The sequence below is a fragment of the Rhipicephalus microplus genome, chromosome 7 (genome assembly GCF_043290135.1).
Source record: "Rhipicephalus microplus isolate Deutch F79 chromosome 7, USDA_Rmic, whole genome shotgun sequence".
NCBI classification, from domain to species: domain Eukaryota; kingdom Metazoa; phylum Arthropoda; class Arachnida; order Ixodida; family Ixodidae; genus Rhipicephalus; species Rhipicephalus microplus.
Window position 1 is genome coordinate 43,720,255 of NC_134706.1, and position 18,919 is coordinate 43,739,173.

General features: G+C 45.2%; 1 protein-coding gene across 4 annotated transcripts in view; it reads left to right on the forward strand.

The window, feature by feature from the left end:
* LOC119179952 (uncharacterized) overlaps positions 1-10,006 on the forward strand; it is a 96,088-nt gene extending 86,082 nt beyond the window's left edge. For 2 of the 4 annotated variants that reach the window (XM_075869084.1, XM_075869085.1), the window contains exons 10-11: positions 318-426; positions 3,184-3,336. In XM_075869084.1, coding sequence (XP_075725199.1) covers positions 318-426; positions 3,184-3,292 — 218 coding nt within the window. In that variant the 3' untranslated portion in view covers positions 3,293-3,336. Of the gene's footprint in view, positions 1-317; positions 427-3,183; positions 3,340-9,825 lie in introns of those variants that run through there. The other 2 variants (XM_075869086.1, XM_075869087.1) reach the window with 2 other exon arrangements.
* The last annotated feature ends 8,913 nt before the right edge of the window (positions 10,007-18,919 follow it).

Consider the following 18,919-nt stretch of genomic DNA (forward strand, 5'->3'; position numbering starts at 1 on the left):
GATTGGTATAGTGGTCAAGTTTGAGCGTATTGTATGTCTATACCTAATTGGTAATTCTGTTACCACTTTTAGCAAACTGAAATTACCTCTTAATATATTTATTTCTTATGAATGCAGGTACTAAAACTTGGGTATAAAATATGACTTTGTCCCTGTTGTACTCCTGTTGAATTTTTTTATAAGGAGGTTTTAACAATTTTTCAATGCAAAATATACTGAAAATGAGTTACGCACAAACGTACAGGGACACATTCTTCCAGCCACATTTCTATAAAGGGCCTGTTTGAAGTAACGACACTTCTTTTGCTTCTTTCTAGTTCCTTGCCACTACAATGGAACCACGTATAATGCAAGTTTTCACGAGGCGCTCAAAGATCCTTGTGAATTCTGGTGGTGTCTCCCCAACGGGACAATGGATGTAACGAAGTAAGCAATACTCTTTTTGTGCTGCTTACAGTAGATGCTTGAACTTGTACGAAAATTTATTGACTGAAATATATACTCCCGAGAATATGAAGCACCTCTTTTATGAAATGCGTGCTTTAACCGTACTTTAATGCAAGAACATGCGCAGATGTAAAAAATTTGTAGACAGTCCACGACTCAAAAGTTATTGCTGAGTATCAGGCTGAAGACGAAAATGATTGGCTGCAAGCACTTGATGTTATTCAGAGCTAAGTTGTTCGTTCAAGTAATTGTGATTATTTACTCGAATAAGTTGTAACGTGCTCCTCAAACGCCAACTTTTACATTGAATGTAACCTGCAGCTCATCGAGGACACGAATTTGAACGGCATGAATTTGCGTACCTATGATGGTAGTCTCGAAACATTGCTTATCTCGTTGACGCAACTCAATTAGTAGGTACCAAGGATGATTAAAAAAACGCTGGAGTGGAATTCATAGCCTACGAGTGAAGCCGCGCCTCTGGAAAATGGCGGCTGCGGTGGCCGTTTTACTAGAGGCATGATAAAGTATCACCATTCAGCGATTAAGAACGAAGCGTTTCCCTCGCACGCTCAACGAGTTTAATGTGGGAACTTTTTCGGGTCACATAGTGCTCCGAGATCGTCTTAGTGTTACTAGACTTCCTCAGTGAGCTTCCAATTGGAGGCAAAGTACTTGGGAAATGAAGTCACTCATACTCGTTTTTGTGTGTTATCTCGTCGGGAACAACCGTCTTTTAATATGAAATTATTGTAGAATTTGCACTTGCATATCAAAGTCACTTGATTTTTAAGTGGGCACTATCAGAAAAGAGCATGTTTCTACCATCTTGGCAGTGGTAAAAAATGGCTTCACTTCTGCTGGCAAGGCATTGCGGGAGCTTCCACTTCCGCAATATTTTTTAAGTACTCCTTGGTAGGTACACAGCAACTAGGAAGATAATAATGATGATGCTTCCCCTATGGCACTTTGCCACTCAGCAGGATTGGCCAAGAATTTTCGATATAAAACTTTAGCTTTTTCATGTGATACTTAATCCTAAAGAAAGAAGGATAGAGCAAACGTAAAAACAGAAAGGGTGCACTACTTTTTTATTATTGGAAGTGGCAGCAGCTTATTCATTCACAATCGAGCAAGAGACCCTCTCCTCAGGACAAAGCGGAGATGGTGAGTACTTACAATTGAGAAGATGATGAACCAAATTACTGCTCACACTAATTTTCCAGGGTGACGAAGCGGCCAGTCTGGCCGGGACTTAGACTTGCGAGAGACTTCGAAAGGAAGGTTTTAGTGTGGAAACGGGGATTATCTCCAAATAACGGCAGAGACGGTCGTTGGAAACGCCAACGGGGGTGATACAATAGTTAATAAGGAATGTTTGCTGATTCAGGGCCCAATATGTTTAGGCTTTCCAGGTTTTCAGATTTTCAGGGTGGTTTTCAGGGCCGTAGATTGGAAGAGTTTAGGATAACAGTTAATGTAGAGTATCTTAGTAACCTGCAATTCGCTGGTGATATTGTTCTGATGAGAAAATTAGGCCACAAGTTACAGCTCATGATTACTGAACTGGACGCGAAAAGTGGAAGAGAGGGTCAGGAAATTACTATGAATAAATCTAAAGTGATGTCTCGACAGACAACAGCACTTTGCGATAGGTGGAGAGACGCTGAAAGTTGTAAAGAAATATATCTAATTTAGTACAGGTACTGACCGCGGAAATAAATCATGAGACTGAAATAACTAGAAGAATAGGAACATGGTGGATCAAATTCGGCAAGCATTGTCTTATAATGACTGGTCATCTAACACTAACTCTCACGAGGAAGGTATATAAAAGCTGCATTCTGCTGGTGCTTATCTACGGAGAAAAAGCCTGGAGGCCTTCAAAGAGAGTTCAGCTTAAATTGATAACGACGCAGTGAGCCGTGCCAAGGAAAATACTAGGTGTAAACCAAAGAGTCAAGAAAAGAGCTGAGTGGATAAGCGAACAAACCGGGGTAAAGACTATCACAATTGAAATCAAGAAGAAATGACCATGCGCTGGGCAAGTAGCACCTATAGGCAGAATAGGCGCTGGACATGAAGTTCAACTGATCAGATTCTCGAACGCGCGAAAGTGACACAGATTGTTTGGTGGGTTGGTGACTTCAAACAGTTCGCACGTATAACGTGGCAGTAAAAAGCAGAACACTGGGTTGATTGGAGAATTATGGGCGAGGCGTCTGCCCCAGAGTGGGCGTACTCAAGGGTATGATGACAAAACTTGTTTATTTATTACGTAGGGACAAAGGAATCTTAACTGGAACATTCCACACCATCCTGGAACAAGGGCAGGTGTCTGAAGCAGGGATTCGTCACTAGATCATAGGAGAAAATAGTCACGATGAGAGAAGGTGTGCCGCAACTTGCGATTGTTCGACGCTAAGCCGACGAAGCGAGGGATAGTTTTTAAGCCCAGAGACTAACTCGTCTCTTGTAGTCGTAGAATTGTCGGTCGAGCGTAGTGTTAGAAGTACTCAATATCACCGCTTTAGTCTGAGTACAGTGGATCTGGCTTGAATGCGAATAAAGAGCTTTGCGGCATGACCATTGTCTGAGAAATTAAATATCGTCATGAGACTCCAGAAGTACAAGGGCTTTTTAGTTAACCAGGATGTAGCCAGCTCTTGAAAATTGCATCTGTCGCGGCTGGTTTTCGAGCGAAAAAGAAGCACGTGATCTTTTTTTCTCTTTTAGGGCGAGATCCACTCTTGCTTTCAACTCATCACATGCAGGTGGCATTATGCCACATGCCAAAACAAGCAGAAAAAGACAAAACAAGAAAGAAAAAAACAAAAATACATAGCATCTGCCCAATTTTTATGCACGTGCGCTCAAAAAAAGTAAATAAAAAGCCAAGTTAACGGAAAGTAGAAAAATAAAGAGCGCGACAATAAAAAACCAGCATATTCATGGAGTCAAGGAAGGTAAGGGGGGCGAAGCGTCTGTCGGTCTGTCTGTGCGCCCGTCTGTCCTTCCGTGCGTTTGTTCTTGCTGCCATCTGTTCGTGTGTCCATCAGTGCCTCTGTTCATCTGTCCATTCGTCCATACGTCCGGATAGACGGACAGACAGAGGCACGGATGAACGATGGGTGGACAGACAGAAGCACGAATGAACTGACGGATGGATGGTCAAAATCAAGAACGAGCGTACCGAAGCACTGACGTCTGGACGGACGGACGGGTGTAAGGATGAAAGCACGGATGGACAGAAAGATGGACGGACAGAAGCATGGACACATGGATGGATGAACTGAAGCACGGAGGCACGGATGAAGAGGACGGAAGCACAGACGGATGGATGGACGGGTAGACCAATGGACGGACGGAAGCATGATGAGACAGACGGGCAGACGTATGCGTGAATGAATGGACAGAAGCACGGACGGATGTACGGACGGTTGTACGGGAGGATGGACGGGTGGATGAATGAACGCACGGGATGGATGAACGCTTCGACCCTCTCGTCATCGTTCACTCCGTGCATATGCTTGGGACGAGTGAATGAGAGTAGTATTGAAAACTGGAAAAGTTGGTAACAATTCATTGTAAGAGGTAAACAGCATGATGACGATAATGATGTTTTTTAATTAAATTTTTCAGTTGAAAGACTGCGCTTGTCTTGTGTCTTTCTCTTTCTATGTCCTCGTTTTTTCGCGCTGTTTACCTGTTACAATGAGTAAAGGAGATGCACGAAGCGCGTGCCGCACGCGGTAGCAGGGTAACGGTGCACGAGGAGATGAGTCACCCGAGGGCACGCACACCAGCCACGTAGACGCAACACATTGGTTGGATAAAGGCTCATGGCATGTGACCTGAGCTGCGAAGAAAAAAATTCACCGCCTTCTCGAAGGAAGTTGTGAAGAAATGCGGATGCACTGCATAGCGTCTATAACAATGTTTAGCACTTGAAAACCCAGCATTAGAAAATAATGTTATTTTTTTTTCTTGCACTGTGCACTGAATAGCGCTGCAAGAAACGTGGTGCTTCTAGCTCTAGTTGCTAGCATGCGCGGTTAATAAACACCATAAAGGGAACAAAACAGTTCTCGGCTTGGCGTTGGCGTTTCACAGCGGCGCCTCGAGCACATATCTCGGAATGTTCTTGAGAAGGCGCCCAGCCAGCGAACGGTGGAGAATGAGGCGCGAGCGGACAAGAAATTTGGGCGCAGGGAGGAGAGAGAGTGAACGGCGAGAGGAGGGGCAAAGCACTGCATCTACCCTCTCCTACACTCTCTCGCACCACATGCTTCAGTTGCCAGGGGTGAGATCAAGCGCACGCGCCCGCAGCTGTTGCTATCGGAGAGGGAGTGAGAGTTGAGAATGAGAGCGGCACCACGGATGCCGCAGACAACGCCGGATGTTTGGCGAAACCCGAATAAGAAATGCATTCGCATTTGAAATTCCAGAGGATGAGCTAGGACGGGTTCTTGGGACGCTGAGCTGCAAAGACGTGGGAAACAACCGTCGCTGTCGCGACGGAAGCAGTAACACCACCAGGCTCTGAGAAGTCGGCGAAGAAGAAGTAGAAGAAGGAACATTTATTGATATTGAGGCTAGTTTATATGGTTATGGTGAGTGGTGCTCCGCTTCCAAGGCCCCACTGGCTACAGCGGCTATCCGGGCCTGGTCAAGGGTCCCCAGTGTGTATCCGATTTCTAGTTCCGTGATACGCACTTCCCACGACCAATTCAGGGAATCGCCATTCAACACAGGTCAGGTGGCAGCCTCCAGACGTTGTGTGCACTGATATGTAATGTGCTCCAAATTCGGCATTGCTCAGCACCACGGAGATGTGTTGTTGCATCTCTGAGGGTAAGTGTTTTGTAACCTGTGTAAATGGGAAAAAGTGTTTGTTTGCAGGCGACGCCGGTCCCGCACTAGTCTCCTGTTTAGGTTAGGATGAGGATGAGCTTCAGATCGCCTACTTAGTCTTTGAAATTGGAGGATTTCTCATGGCTGTCAGCGAAGAGGTTCGGAGGAGTAGACGTCGATATTGTAATGATCGAGTGAGGCTGCCCGGACTTTTCGCAACCTGTCGCAATGCCTGTGTGGAGTATATCACCTCCGTTTCGAGACATAACTTATTCTGCCCGCTCCACACTCAAGACGCCATTGACGAGTTTGGCGTAGCCTAACCGAGCCGGAGTATACGACGAAATCCGAAACCAACTGGCAATGAAGTCGAGTGGCTAATTCGGCGAAAGAAGACGATGACGGTAGGAACTTGGCGAATACATTGACGACAGGCCTCGACGCACTATCGGCAGAGCAAGGGGCGACAAATTGCGACGCGACAAGCCGTAAGAACATCCCACAGTTGACGCCGTTTTGGCTTTGGTCTAGCAGCTAGGGCTAGCTATGAATTGGCACTGAGCCACCGTCAGTTTTGGTTCGCCTATGTACGCGAATGGTTAGTGAAGAATAATAAATTAATGGCTGTTATGATATGTTTTGCAGTTGAGTGTTATTGAGCTGTTGAGTGCTGTAACACAAATTCTGTGTATTGTTTTTGTCCGTTTTCTATCACAAAGTGTGTTTGCCCTGCCACGCCCTTCTCCCGCGTCTCTCTCTCAAGGCCATCTTTCGCGAGCGATCCCGAAATAAATTCGTGACAATGCTGTGAAAACCACTAACGCCATCTAGTTCTTTGTCTTTGTTTGCGTGCACGTTAACGCACAACCAGTTAAGAACAAAGAAAATTAAATGGTTGGTCTTTTGGCTACTATTAGTATCTCTTCCGCTGTACTTAGGATAAGATAAACTTGGTTTAAAAATGATACAGATGTGGTCAAATTTCCTTCATTTAGAGCGTTTTCTGTTAATAGGCCTTCTTGAAGTGAAGGAGGCGTTATGCTAAAGGGGTAGTGACACAAAATTTTGGGGCCGAGATAGCCTGCGGGGTCGATTCTCGAGAACATTCGTATATCATCTGCGAGATATCAACAGCGAATATAGCTTGGAAGGTATTTTAAAATAATTTTGTACTTTGCGTGAGTGACCGACTCCATAGCGCTATAGACACCCTCGGAGGTGACCCCGAGGTGACCCCCTTCGTCCCTCGCGTCACCACGCTGCGGTCAACAAAAGAGGATATGGTGACGTCATAGTCATAATTTTTCTTTAGTTGCGTTAGTTTCCGAAGTCTATATTTTTCGTCGGCTGGTTGCGAGGGCGTGGCCGTGGCACTCGCTTTGAAATTTTTGTGTTTGGCGACACTCCAGTCCCGTTTCCTATTCCAAGGTAATTTTTGATGCGAACCGTGTACAAGTGTAGAAGTGCGTCACAGTTCTGTGTATTGACGTGGTCAAGAGCTGCACACGCTAGGTGGCAACAGTTGCACCCAGTTTTTCGAACTCTCCTAAACCGAAACTGAAACTGATTGATAATGAGGGGCCTGTAATTAATTATCTGTCGCGTGCTGCAGCAAACGATGTGTCGTGTCATGACTAACAGGCCCCCAGCAACGCATTCCATTGTCCTGTGTTTAGAGTTACATTCATTTGTAGACTGCTCCTTCAGAGATTTGTCAATTTGGTGAGACTGATTATTTTGAGCGGTGCGAAGAACAGCACACGAACACCAACACGTTTTCTGATTTTCTTGAGCCTCTCAGATATCTGGTGTTTGTAGGGAACAACAGTTATCCTATCATGATCTGTATCCGTGTTGCTCGGATCCTGTCCTTGTTTCTGATTTGCCTTAATTATCCGCAGGACAGACTCAGCGACAAGTAATATAAATACCTCAAGAAAACCCGAAGCCATAAGCCGGGACACTTGAGCATTTAAGCTCGCACGATATTGTGAAAGCACGACCTGTTCAAGGCACTCTTCAGTCAGGTCCGTGCTATGCCTCGTTTTACTAGCTGCTGTGCGCGGAAGAAAAAAAAATCGCAGCTTTGCCGCAAAGGTGAAACAATCAACGTGAAAGCACCTATTTGGAAGGTCGCGCGCAGAATGGCAAGCAGATCGAAACATGCCCCAAGTTTCTCGCACACAAATCACGCACGAAACGTACTCACAGGTACCGATGAACGTGAATAGGCGTCTCAGTTGTTATTTCGCTGGCCTGTGTGCTCAAATCGGGGTGCACTTTAAAAACTCCAGGTGGTCGAAATTTTCGGAGCCCCCCCTCTACGGCGTTTCTCATAATCATATGGTGGTTTTGGGACGTTAAACCCCACATATCGATCAATCAGTTGTTATTTGGCTATGTCTGAAAAGCGCACCCTTTGCGCCGGAGACTCTGCAACGTTTGCCATGACCTTTGGGCGCCCAGTAACAGCAACAGAAGTGTTCCACTGAAAACCCAAGGCCAGCCAAGACGCATGGTCGTCCCCATCGCAAGGTAAGGGCGCCAGATTTAGCGTCCACCCCCATTCTCTCCGCAGCGCCAAATAAGCGTGGGTGATAAGAGTGCGCACGGCGGTGTTGTGACGATGTGGTGACGTGCACTAATTGCGCCATCTTGCTAGTAATGCTGAAAACACAATAGTTCCCCCCGAGATTCCAGCCACCAGTGTTAAGTGGTAGATATAAATAGCTTTGCATTTGAACGTTAAAGGAGGTGCTTCCCCATAGGTCAGCAGTTACCACCTCGAACTCTCAATTCTGAGGTAACAAGTTTGATTCCTTTCACCGGAGACACACACACACACACACACACACACACACACACACACACACACACACACACACACATATATATATATATATATATATATATATATATATATATATATATATATATATATATATATATATATATATATATATATATATATACATATACATAGAGTTAGTGACGCCGCCACCGATGTCCGCGGCAAAATTCAGCCGAGAAGCTCCACACAATTGCTCATGAAAAATTCGAAGCAACGGTTTCAGCACGCGTGGTTCGTAGCACCAACGAATATGCTGTGAGCTAAAAATTGTCTTAAATCCAAAAAGCGTACAATGTCATTCTCGGGCATTTGATGTGTCAGCGCAAGAGGCTTCAAGCAACTGTAAGCTATGGGACGGCGTCCGACCTAGACATGCCGTCGTCGCTGGTTTAGTAAAAAGGAAGAGACGTACGGGAAGCGAGTTGTGCTCAAGTAGAGCGGCGGCCGTGGCGTACAGCCAGCCGGAAGCAAAGAACATTTTCGGCACCGCGCGCGACGAGCCACCGGCACTCCTCATCTCTTGTTCTCGATGGCTGGCCGCCACTAGCGCTACGCTACACAATCTTCAAACACGCCTATCGTTTGGACCGATATCGAGAGGAACAGAGAAAGATTACACTCTAGAGCAACCAAGAAATCATCCGCATAGTTTAATACTTTGACAACATGTGTAACCAACCACTACTTTTCTACGTTACATTCACTGCAACTGCCGGAGAACATTGGGGAACTATTTTCGGGATGGTGACAGTACAAGAAGACATGCCCACAGATGCAGGTGGGGTGGATGAAGCCGTGTTGTTGTGCTCGTCTTGGGAGATGACCGTGGTCAAATAGTGCAGTCAGCGGCTCGAGTAGAGCTCTAGGGATGTTTTGTTGTAGAAGCAGAAGAAGAATTGTAGGAGAAAGATGACCAGGGGTCCAAATAGCACCCGCACTGCTTGAAAGCCAGCGTTTCGATCACAAGAAACTTCTTCTACTCGCCGAGACTCTTTCAAATAAGATCTTTCAACTTAATTAAAAAATATCAGTCTTCTCTGCCCAGAGCACGTAACCGCTTTGAGTTGTTCCAAGATCTACTTCCCTAATTTTTACTAGGCGGTGAAAGTTAATTGACTTCGCCAGTGCAACAGATATTGATGTGCCTCTGAGTGAAACTCCCGTAGCTTAGCAGATCAGACCAACGACGTTACCACTTCCTACAACGAGTGCAAAGATGTTAGTTGCGGTGCATTTTTAACTAAAGTGGCCTTAGCGTTATAAAATAGCTATCGCGTCTTTCACACGCGTGGCGCTATGTTGGTAAATAATGGTTTTACGACACTTGCAAGCTAATGCGTAAGGAAAAAATGTGCTGGCTGTGCTCCGGTTTCACTATAGCCTGAATAGTTTATGAAAATTCGCCAATGCACAATAATTAACAGTGGTCGCTCGCAATGAAAGGAACGCAACAATGTGGTCCTCGTAGAAAAAGATTCAATTCTGAACTTGATCCAGAGATTTTTTATCGTTTAAGTGAATTTATTTAGGGATTTTCGGAAACATGCCATCAAACACTGATTAGAAAGTATCGTAATCCAACTTGCTAAGCTACAACCTATATTGCTTTTATTGAAGAAACTGGCATGCTTGTGTCCCATTGAACAATTGTTTAATGTTTGTTTTGTTCACAGGTGTGGTTTGGAGCTGCCCCACCGTAGTGTGTACTCAAGCTGTACGCTGGTGTCTGTGGGAGGATATTTTCCTCACTGTTGTAGATACAAACAGGTGTGCTAAAACCTGGGAGAGAAGTCCTATTGTTACTTGAAGTAGACTGCTACTTTGAATAAACACTTGTCACTTCTATTGTTAAGAGATATATATTTTTAAATGCGTAACATTTCTTAGCAAACTTCAGCAACTTTGAGCGTATCTATGCATCTATCTATCTAGCCGCTTAGTTTATATGCTCTCGTTGTCACCCCCCTAAAGGGGTCATGACATGGTCACCCAACAATTGGCGATTTTCGGCAAAAAAAAAACGAAGGTATGCAGAGTCCAACATGCTTGCACACGTGTGAAAACCGGACTGTGAGGAATTATTTCAGTCCAAAATAAGCCGTAGAAGTCTTCGGCTGGAAACTCCGCCTACCAACGGTGACCGCCATTTTGCCTTGGCACGCGTGACGTCACAAACCATTGGGGGAAGTGGCGTCACCTGCTACCAATCAGCACCTTCGGCACATGGTCACTACGTTCGCTGTGTTGCGAGTGTTGCTTGCTGCGTGGTCCGCAAGTGTTGCGAAGTAGCACCGGTACCATCACCATGTGGTCGGCACCGTCATCGGCTCACAATTCGGGCAATGATTAATGAGCGGAAGAATTGGCAATGACGTCGTGTACGCTGCGCATTTTGATTTCGACTCCATCGCCACCAGCTCTAGTGACGAAGAAAGCGCCGAAGACAGGGCGAAGAACTCGACTTCCAATTACTCCTTTCGCAAAATTAGGCTTCACCTTATCGGAGGAATATGTTTAAAGCTTCGGTGCGTCAGGCTTAGGACACTGCCCAGGGATGCCTTTGATGCCATTTGTAATTTCTTTATAGCTACTCAGCGAGTATAATTTTAATCAGGTATTTTATATATTCATCTTGTCATTGAGTTAACATCTAAGTTTTCAAAATTGTTCCCATCTGGGTAATACCGCAGTCTGGAATACATCTCAAAAGCACATTACTTGTAGGTAAACTGAATATTTTACGTATTGTTGCCATTTCATTTCTTTATATTTGGTTTTTAATTTCATAGCTTATCTATATAAATTTTAAAAGTCTCAACATTGCACTTTTTGGCCAATCACCGAAAGTGAGTACGTGCCATTTCTCTATGTAAACAAACAAACAAACAACCAAGCAGATGCCAACGTTAGTGCTAATGGCAACTGGTTCTTACTTCTTTCCTTTGACGCTCTTCAAAAGTACCCCGACGCTTAGCTTGGAGGACGGAACGGTGGGAAAAGAAGGTCGGCACAGCGTCCGGCCGCGGCCTCGCTTTTTCACTGGGACACCAAACTCGCCGAGAAGACGCTGGTTATCATTGTAGCTGTCTGCAATGAAGTGCACCGAACACTGAACAGGCGCGTCACGTGCACACCACTCTTTCTTGCGCACGTTTATCTCCCAAGCGTCGCGTTTGGCGGGCCCTATAGGGAACCTAAATAATGACGCAGTACCCTCCCTGCTTTGTACGCTGTGGCACCCCACAGTGCAGCATGGGCGGCACGGTGGCATTGCTTAAACCACTGAAAGTCATTAACTTCCAGTTGTACGTTGGATAACGCTGAAACAACTCGATTCCAAGCGCTGCTGATCATCAAACACGATCGCCCTCCGCACTGCAGACTGTGAAGAAGCTCACTGAGCAAACGGTTTGTTACGTCATGGCTAGCGAGCGTGCCAGTGTTGCCTGACCACTAGGCCCCTCGCTCATTTATAACAATATTCGATTTTTAATTAACGACACGACCAAATGCGCTGGGGTTTCGCCAGCTTGTTTGTGATTGTATAAGGCCCAGGCCACACAACACATATCATGGTCGAAAATCGGATGTGACGACCCTTTTAACTTGGCTTGAACCAAAATTAGCACGGGAGGGCAAGATGGTTTGATGAATATGATGCGCTGAGCTTGACATGAGTAATGACACAATCCCGTCGCGTACGTCGTCAAACATATCCCGCCAGACAGTGGCCCATACCCATGGGCGGGTATGTGCTGCTGGTATGCGGGTACGTGCCACAGGTGATTGACACTTAGTATCTACCCAGGAACGACAAGAACACAGATGGGCGATTTTCGTTAATAAATACCGGACATTGGTAGCGTCGACTGGACGAATACAAAGAAGAAGTGTCAGGGTCCCAGCTGGAATTGAATCCAAGCATTCGGCGTGGCAACGAAGCATTTTACCGCAGAGCTACGGCAGGTCTCGGAACTACTTTTCCGATAGACGCTTATCTTCGTGAAACGTCAATAGTGATTGCAGTGCGCTACCCAATTTTAAAAACATTACACGTGTACTCCTTTGATACATCCGTCACGTCGGGTTAACGTCCGTTGTGGTTAGTTGCATTGCGCTAAAGTTGATTTATGCAGCAGTGTCCAGGACCAGCATCCTCGTGAGCATCAGCGCTTCATGTCAGCTTCGCGTGTTCCTAATGCGCATGTTCTAATTTGCATTGTTGTGCAAGTGAAAACAACTGGTTACATAAACATCTGCAACTTTTCAACTCGGGCAACATTTGTACGTATATTTAGCGTCATTTCATGACGTGTCTCTCAATAAAATAAAATGACAGCATATCTATCTAGTTAATGATGCAGAGTGGGTGAGGCTCCCTTGTATTAAAGAACGCTAAGAAGGACCACAAGTACTATCACGCGAAGGACAAAGATGATAAGAGAAATGGCAGACAAATATTTACGACTCTAGCAACACCGGCTGCTCATCATCACGCTGCGGTACCTTGTGTCCTTGGAGTGAGATGTCGATCGAGCTACCGAATTCACGTTTTCTCTCCTGAACGTTCGTTCCCCCCTGCAAACGTAGACGACGTGGAACGGGACCCCGTTTTTTTTGAACAACGACGCCCTTTGCTTCACTGAGACTTGGAAAGCCGCGAAACTATACATCACAGAATACGTCCCCGTCGCGCGCATCGACGATTCCGAACGGCCTGCCTGTGGTGTCTCAATTTATGTGAAGCAATCGGAAAAGGCCGAAAAAGTAAAACTGTCGCTTTCTACCAGAACCAACTAGAGGGCCACAAAACTCCCTCAAGTGTGGGATGATTTTGCATTTCTCAGCGTATATGCATTCGTTATATAGTAGAAGTAGCGCCATCCATTTTCTTTTCGGTAGTTTCGTATCTCGCGTGTTCGCGTAAAAGTGATTATTGCTTGTAGCTTCATTAGATTTAACATGCTTTTTTTTTGGTCAGGCTCATCACTGTCCGAATGATTTATGATGAATGAAGCCTATGTGAACAACCTAATGGTGATCGGCGAGCCGTTCAGCTGGTACGTCGGCAGTCACAATGAAGCCATACTTGTCATCAGACAGCTCGCAGACTATGCAGCTGCCATAGCCGATGCCGGCGCCTTCTTTCTAGGGCGCACTGATAGGCCTTGCCACATCAGCGTCAGATCTTGAAGAAGCGGTACCGCGTTCATAGACTTTGACTACATTTGCACTGGCTTCTGCCAGTGCAACGCTCTCACACTCGGCCAGTGACTGCGGGGAAGATTGAGGATGTGGCGCCGACTGGCCACTGAGAGTCTTTTGGTATCTACGGACGGCTCTGCGTGGAGTGGTGAAGCGTTCATGTGCCTGTGTCGGTTCACTGGCAATTCGTATTAAATGCGAAGCATGTCTTACTGAACTTCGGCCCCTTGGGTCATATCTCTCTATCTATCTATCTATCTATCTATCTATCTATCTATCTATCTATCTATCTATCTATCTATCTATCTATCTATCTATCTATCTATCTATCTATCTATCTATCTATCTATCTGTCTGTCTGTCTGTCTGTCTGTCTGTCTGTCTGTCTGTCTGTCTGTCTGTCTGTCTGTCTGTTCATCCATCCATCTAGCCACCTACAACTCTTACCTCTCCCGGCCGTTTCAATAATGGTATCGATACCAAAATTGGTAGGACATAACATGACTATTGCAAGCATAAATGACTAGTCATAACATGAAAATCATGAGATCTATGTCATGAATGTCGAGATATACATGTCATGGTCTTGCTGCTCTTGTGGAATTATTGTCCACTTGACTTGTTGCAAAACTGGTATGGTATGACAATACTGCACGGTGAATATAAGTGACAGGCCCTAATGCGCAAATCATGACATAAATATCATGTAAGTCATAAATATATTCAACATTCATAATGTGCTCACGGTCGTTTCGCTAGCTTCACATATACTCAATTTAGTATTAGGAGACGAGAATAGATGACGAAGGTATATGACTGGTACAAACATCATAATAATGACATGCGTGTCATGTAAGAACATGAGTGCATACAACGCTCATGTTGCGCTTGCGGCTGTTTCCCTTTGCTTGGCATATACCGAATTTGGTATGAAGGTAAGTAAATGAACTAAGAAGGCATATGTTTGGTGCAAACATGGTAATCATGAAGTATGTGTCATGTAAGAACATTGCTACATACTACGCTCATGATGCGCTCGTGGTCATTTTGCTACCTTCACATATACCAAATTTGGCATAACGTGACGTGAATTAATGACAAAATTAAATTACACGTCCACACATGATAATCATCATATTCGTGCCATGTAAAACGTGAGTACATGCTACGTTCATAGCGTGCTCCCGGCCGTTTTGCTAGCTTCACATATACCAAACTTGGTATTACGTGACGTGAGTAGACGACGAACGTAAATGACACATCCAAACATTAGAATCATAAAATTAGGCTATTACAAATGATAGTGGTGTTGTAGTTACGCGACTATAAGCAACATACTTGCACCTTACCAAGATACGCCATTGCGCATAACATTTTTAATCGCGTTTACTGTTTACTACGTCTGTCCGTCTCGTAATGTGGTGCTGATTTTAAATTGACATATCAGTCTTCCTCATCTGTGCTTCGCGTGTCATCGTTTTTCCACTGTACGTTGGGTCTGGCAATTTTGTTTGGGAATGGTAGTTGGACATCTGCTGGGAGCTCTATATCTACAAGGAATGTTAAGCTTGAAGTCCACGAGTCTTGCAGCCTAAGCCTCCTCGCCCCCCCCTAAAAGAACCTAAGGTCGAAGTCACCGAGCCTTGGAAGAGACGGCCACCTACCGACAAGGGCCAATTTTGTGAGGTGTGAAATAAATGGGAGCCACCAGCACCCTGAAGAGCCGTGAAAAAAGCCATTTTATTTACATGTGCTCTTGATATTACAGGTGCTGTGAATTCAACCGCCCCTGGGCCTTTTCTCTTCATAGAAAATACCCTTAGCCACTACAGTACAAACTTTTAAAGACGATAGTCTTTCTTGGGGACCTTCGGTGCAAAAATTTTGGTCTGTCTGTCTGTCTGTCTGTCCGTCTGTCTGTTTAGAAAAAGTTTATTCTCTCATGGGACGCAACAAAGCTAAGGGACAAGCGTCTGTATAACAGGCACAATAACAAACAAAAGACAAAGCACAACATACATTACACATTTAAACAAAAGTGTCCAAGTCCGTAGGATGTCCATAGTCCGTAGTACCAATAACTATACATACACCACATAAATGCACTAATCGCAATATGGACAATGTACATGATGATATATGTGCAGAATTCACAAGACTTGGTGAAGATGTTAGAAAATATATACAACAGGTATCAATAATCATGAAAGTTACATAACTTACAGCGTTAGAATGAAGTGCATATATAGAACAGCTCACACCAATATGGGACATACACAAACACATAAAAATAGTAAACACATACTGATTACATGCACTAATCAGACATCGACAGGTGACCTGGATATAGGAACCAGGCCAGGTGGAAGACTAATCGAACGCGTCTGTCAACTACGGAAAGAAAGCGGCACGACCATTGTCGCAGAAATTTTTCCTCCCCAAGGAAGAACAATGCCTCCGACAGAAACGATAAGAGTTCTGAGTAGAAGCGTTCCAGAATCGGAAAAAGAGCACGACGACGATGACCTGCCGCAACAGCTTCGCACCTCTTACGCCATGAACAAAAAGCTGTCTGTCTGTACATTTGTCTGTTTGTCCACTTTTAACAGCATCGAGTTCTTGAAACAGCCGACCCTACGTATAGCGCCCACCAATGTTGCTCAAGGTTTAGCGTTCATACTTGTGCAATTGTCGATTAAAAAGCAATTATTGCGCATGTCTGGGGCACCATAACAACACGTATGTGTTCTGCAAGTGCGTCTTTTACTAAAAAATGCATATACAAGTAATTTTAAAGACCGTAGCGCTTATCACGCTGCGCTGACCATGCAACTCTTGCACGAACAGTGAACAAGAGAGTGTTTTCAACGCTTTGCTATGATAGCTTTGCTAAAACGATACGCTGATGGCACCTACCCGTTGCCTTGCGTTCTACCTCTTGTCAGCTCCGAGACGGGCACGCACACCTGTCTCAGAGCCACGCGCTTTGTTTTCGAAGAAAACTGCCAGATGGCGCTCATGTCTCACGCGTAACGTGACTTGATGCACTCGTTCGCCTCCGCTGGGCACTCGAGGCACTCTAACGCAGCGCCTCCAGAATACCAATCACCAATTTTATTGCGCAAAACATCAAATAAATGTTTTGTTCACCCTCTCCGCACAAAAGACTATCGTCTTTCGATGACATTTGGAGAGAACCGTGCAGATACGGGGCCAATAGTTTTCGTTATTTTTCACTTGTTTCAAGGTATACCACATCAACGACCCACAAAAGGTAGTGTTACCTTACCTGACATAAAAAATCATGAAATCCGTTTGAATGCTGCCGGGGGTACCACCTTCAGTAACCACTCAAGCATGATGTCCAGCAGTTCCTCAATTCTGCATTCACTCTGGAAACTGGAAACTACAATCTCCGAGGCCGTACACCTAGATGGCAATTGAAAAACTCCCCTTATAATCTCGCCCTATAAAGAAAAAACATATGCATTCTTAATATACGTGTAAACTATGTAGGTATCTAGATTTTCATTTAAATAAAAATAAATGAAAGATTTTGTGTTTCAACATTTTTCCGCTACTTTAGTAGGTTAATAACAAAATTTAGAAATCAAACGAACGTATAGTATGTTTTATATATTTATATACACGTAAATCGAAAAAGTCGAAAAAAAACCGTCAAGCCTGCACGGAAGGCGAAGGATAGGAGAATCTTTCCACCTCGACATAGGAAGCTATATAGAGCGCAGACACTTACATTGCGATTACTTCAAACAGAAACGTATCCTAACCCAGCCTTTTCCACAAAATTTACCCTGAGGTTTATTTAACCAACTCGTGTAAAAAATTTGGCGATTCAGCCCCCTTACATCACATGCTCTGGGAGTGCCCTTTGGTACTCGGCACCGATACAGCATCGCCCAGAAAGTGGGACTCCACTCTCCGGAGCCCGGACATAACATCGCAACTTTGGGCTGTCCAGAGGGCCCACGTTGCGGCGCTAGGTCTCGGCCTGACTGTCCCATCGTGGGAGCGGCCCGCCGTGTGCTAGGGTGCCTGCCTTCGGACTTTCACAATAAAGTTTTTTCTAAACCAAACCAAGTCCTGCAGGACGTGCTTAGTGCGTAGCGGACGTCTCCCACGAAGGGGACCGACAGGTAGTATCTGGAGGCTGCTTCGTGGGCCTGCTAAACGGCCTATTTCTGGTCGGTGAGAGGTGAGTGCCGGATGGATCTCTCTCACTTCTTTGAGGTCTGATAAAAGCTGGCGCTGTAAAATGAAATCTGTAATAATTCATATATTGCGTTGAGCTGGGTACTTATTTAGCCCTGTGCTTGATCACTTCTTAGCAGTGTGTCTTGCGACAAAAGCTGTTGTGAGATCAATTCAAGGGTCGCGTGTGCAATAGTTGCCCGCGGTCGCCGCCGGTTCCGTAACCACTATCACCGAAAATAATTACAAAACTAGTATACAAAAAGCAATAAGGACACGATAAGATTCGACTCCGGGCCCACTGCGCGCCAGCCCTCCTCTACCGCGAAGCCACGCCTGTGCGGTAGGACTTAGGGACTGCACAGGAAGGCCGTGGAAAAGTGGCCTTAGGCAGGCTTGTCTGGAAAGCAAACGCAGTAATATGAGTATAATAAAGCGTTTTAGAACAGCCCGTTAACCACAAGGCGTCACACAATGTCGTTTGTGTAATGAGAGGGTCGTTGAATGGTCTAACACAGTTCTAAAGTTTCATGCATAATTCTTTGTGTTCAGCAACAGCAGACAGTAGCACATCATTTTCTGCAAGTTTGTACCTGGTACCAAGCTTCTCCGAAGAATGACAATAGATGGAATAGTGAATGCCTCCCCACTACATAAAAATTATTATTTATGGCATAGTGGGTAAGGGCCAAACCTCATAAGCGCGAAAATGCACCCGACAGCGACGAGCGACACGACGTAGATCGTCTTCGCGCGATCAGTCGCTAGCGCAGGCAAACCTCGTTCACGCGACGGCTTCGGCGAGCGAATTCCGTTGTTGCTGGCATGAGGCCATCTACTCGCACCAAGAAAACCGCGTAGCGAGCAGTATGCAATTTAAAAATAAGATATATTGTTGTGTAATGGAACGGAAAGTGTTTATGAATGCCTTGCAGCACTTTTTTATATGCACATGCGTAAACATTGCGTTATTTCTTGTTGCGCATACGTGACTCGGGCAGGGTTACGTGCACCTATGTAGTCTTTGTCTTTTCCGGTTTTTCGCTATTGGCTGCTTGAGCCCAGCACTTCCGGGCGATGAGCGACGGTTTCCAAATCTGGAGAACCAAGCGATCACGCGAAAACGAGCACGCGACACGTCGCGCGAACGCCCTGTTTCGTCGCTCATAGCATCGCTCGTTGCTGTCGCGTGCATTTTCGCGCTTATGAGGTTTGCTGTTAACCGGCAAGTGTGTTGGTAGCAGAGACCCCAAGAGTGTTAAAACAGACTCTGAAAGGCCGCTGTTCTAGCTTCCGCGTTGTCTTTGCTGTGCGTTGCGCGTAGTCCTGGTGGTTCTTTTTTGTTTTTGT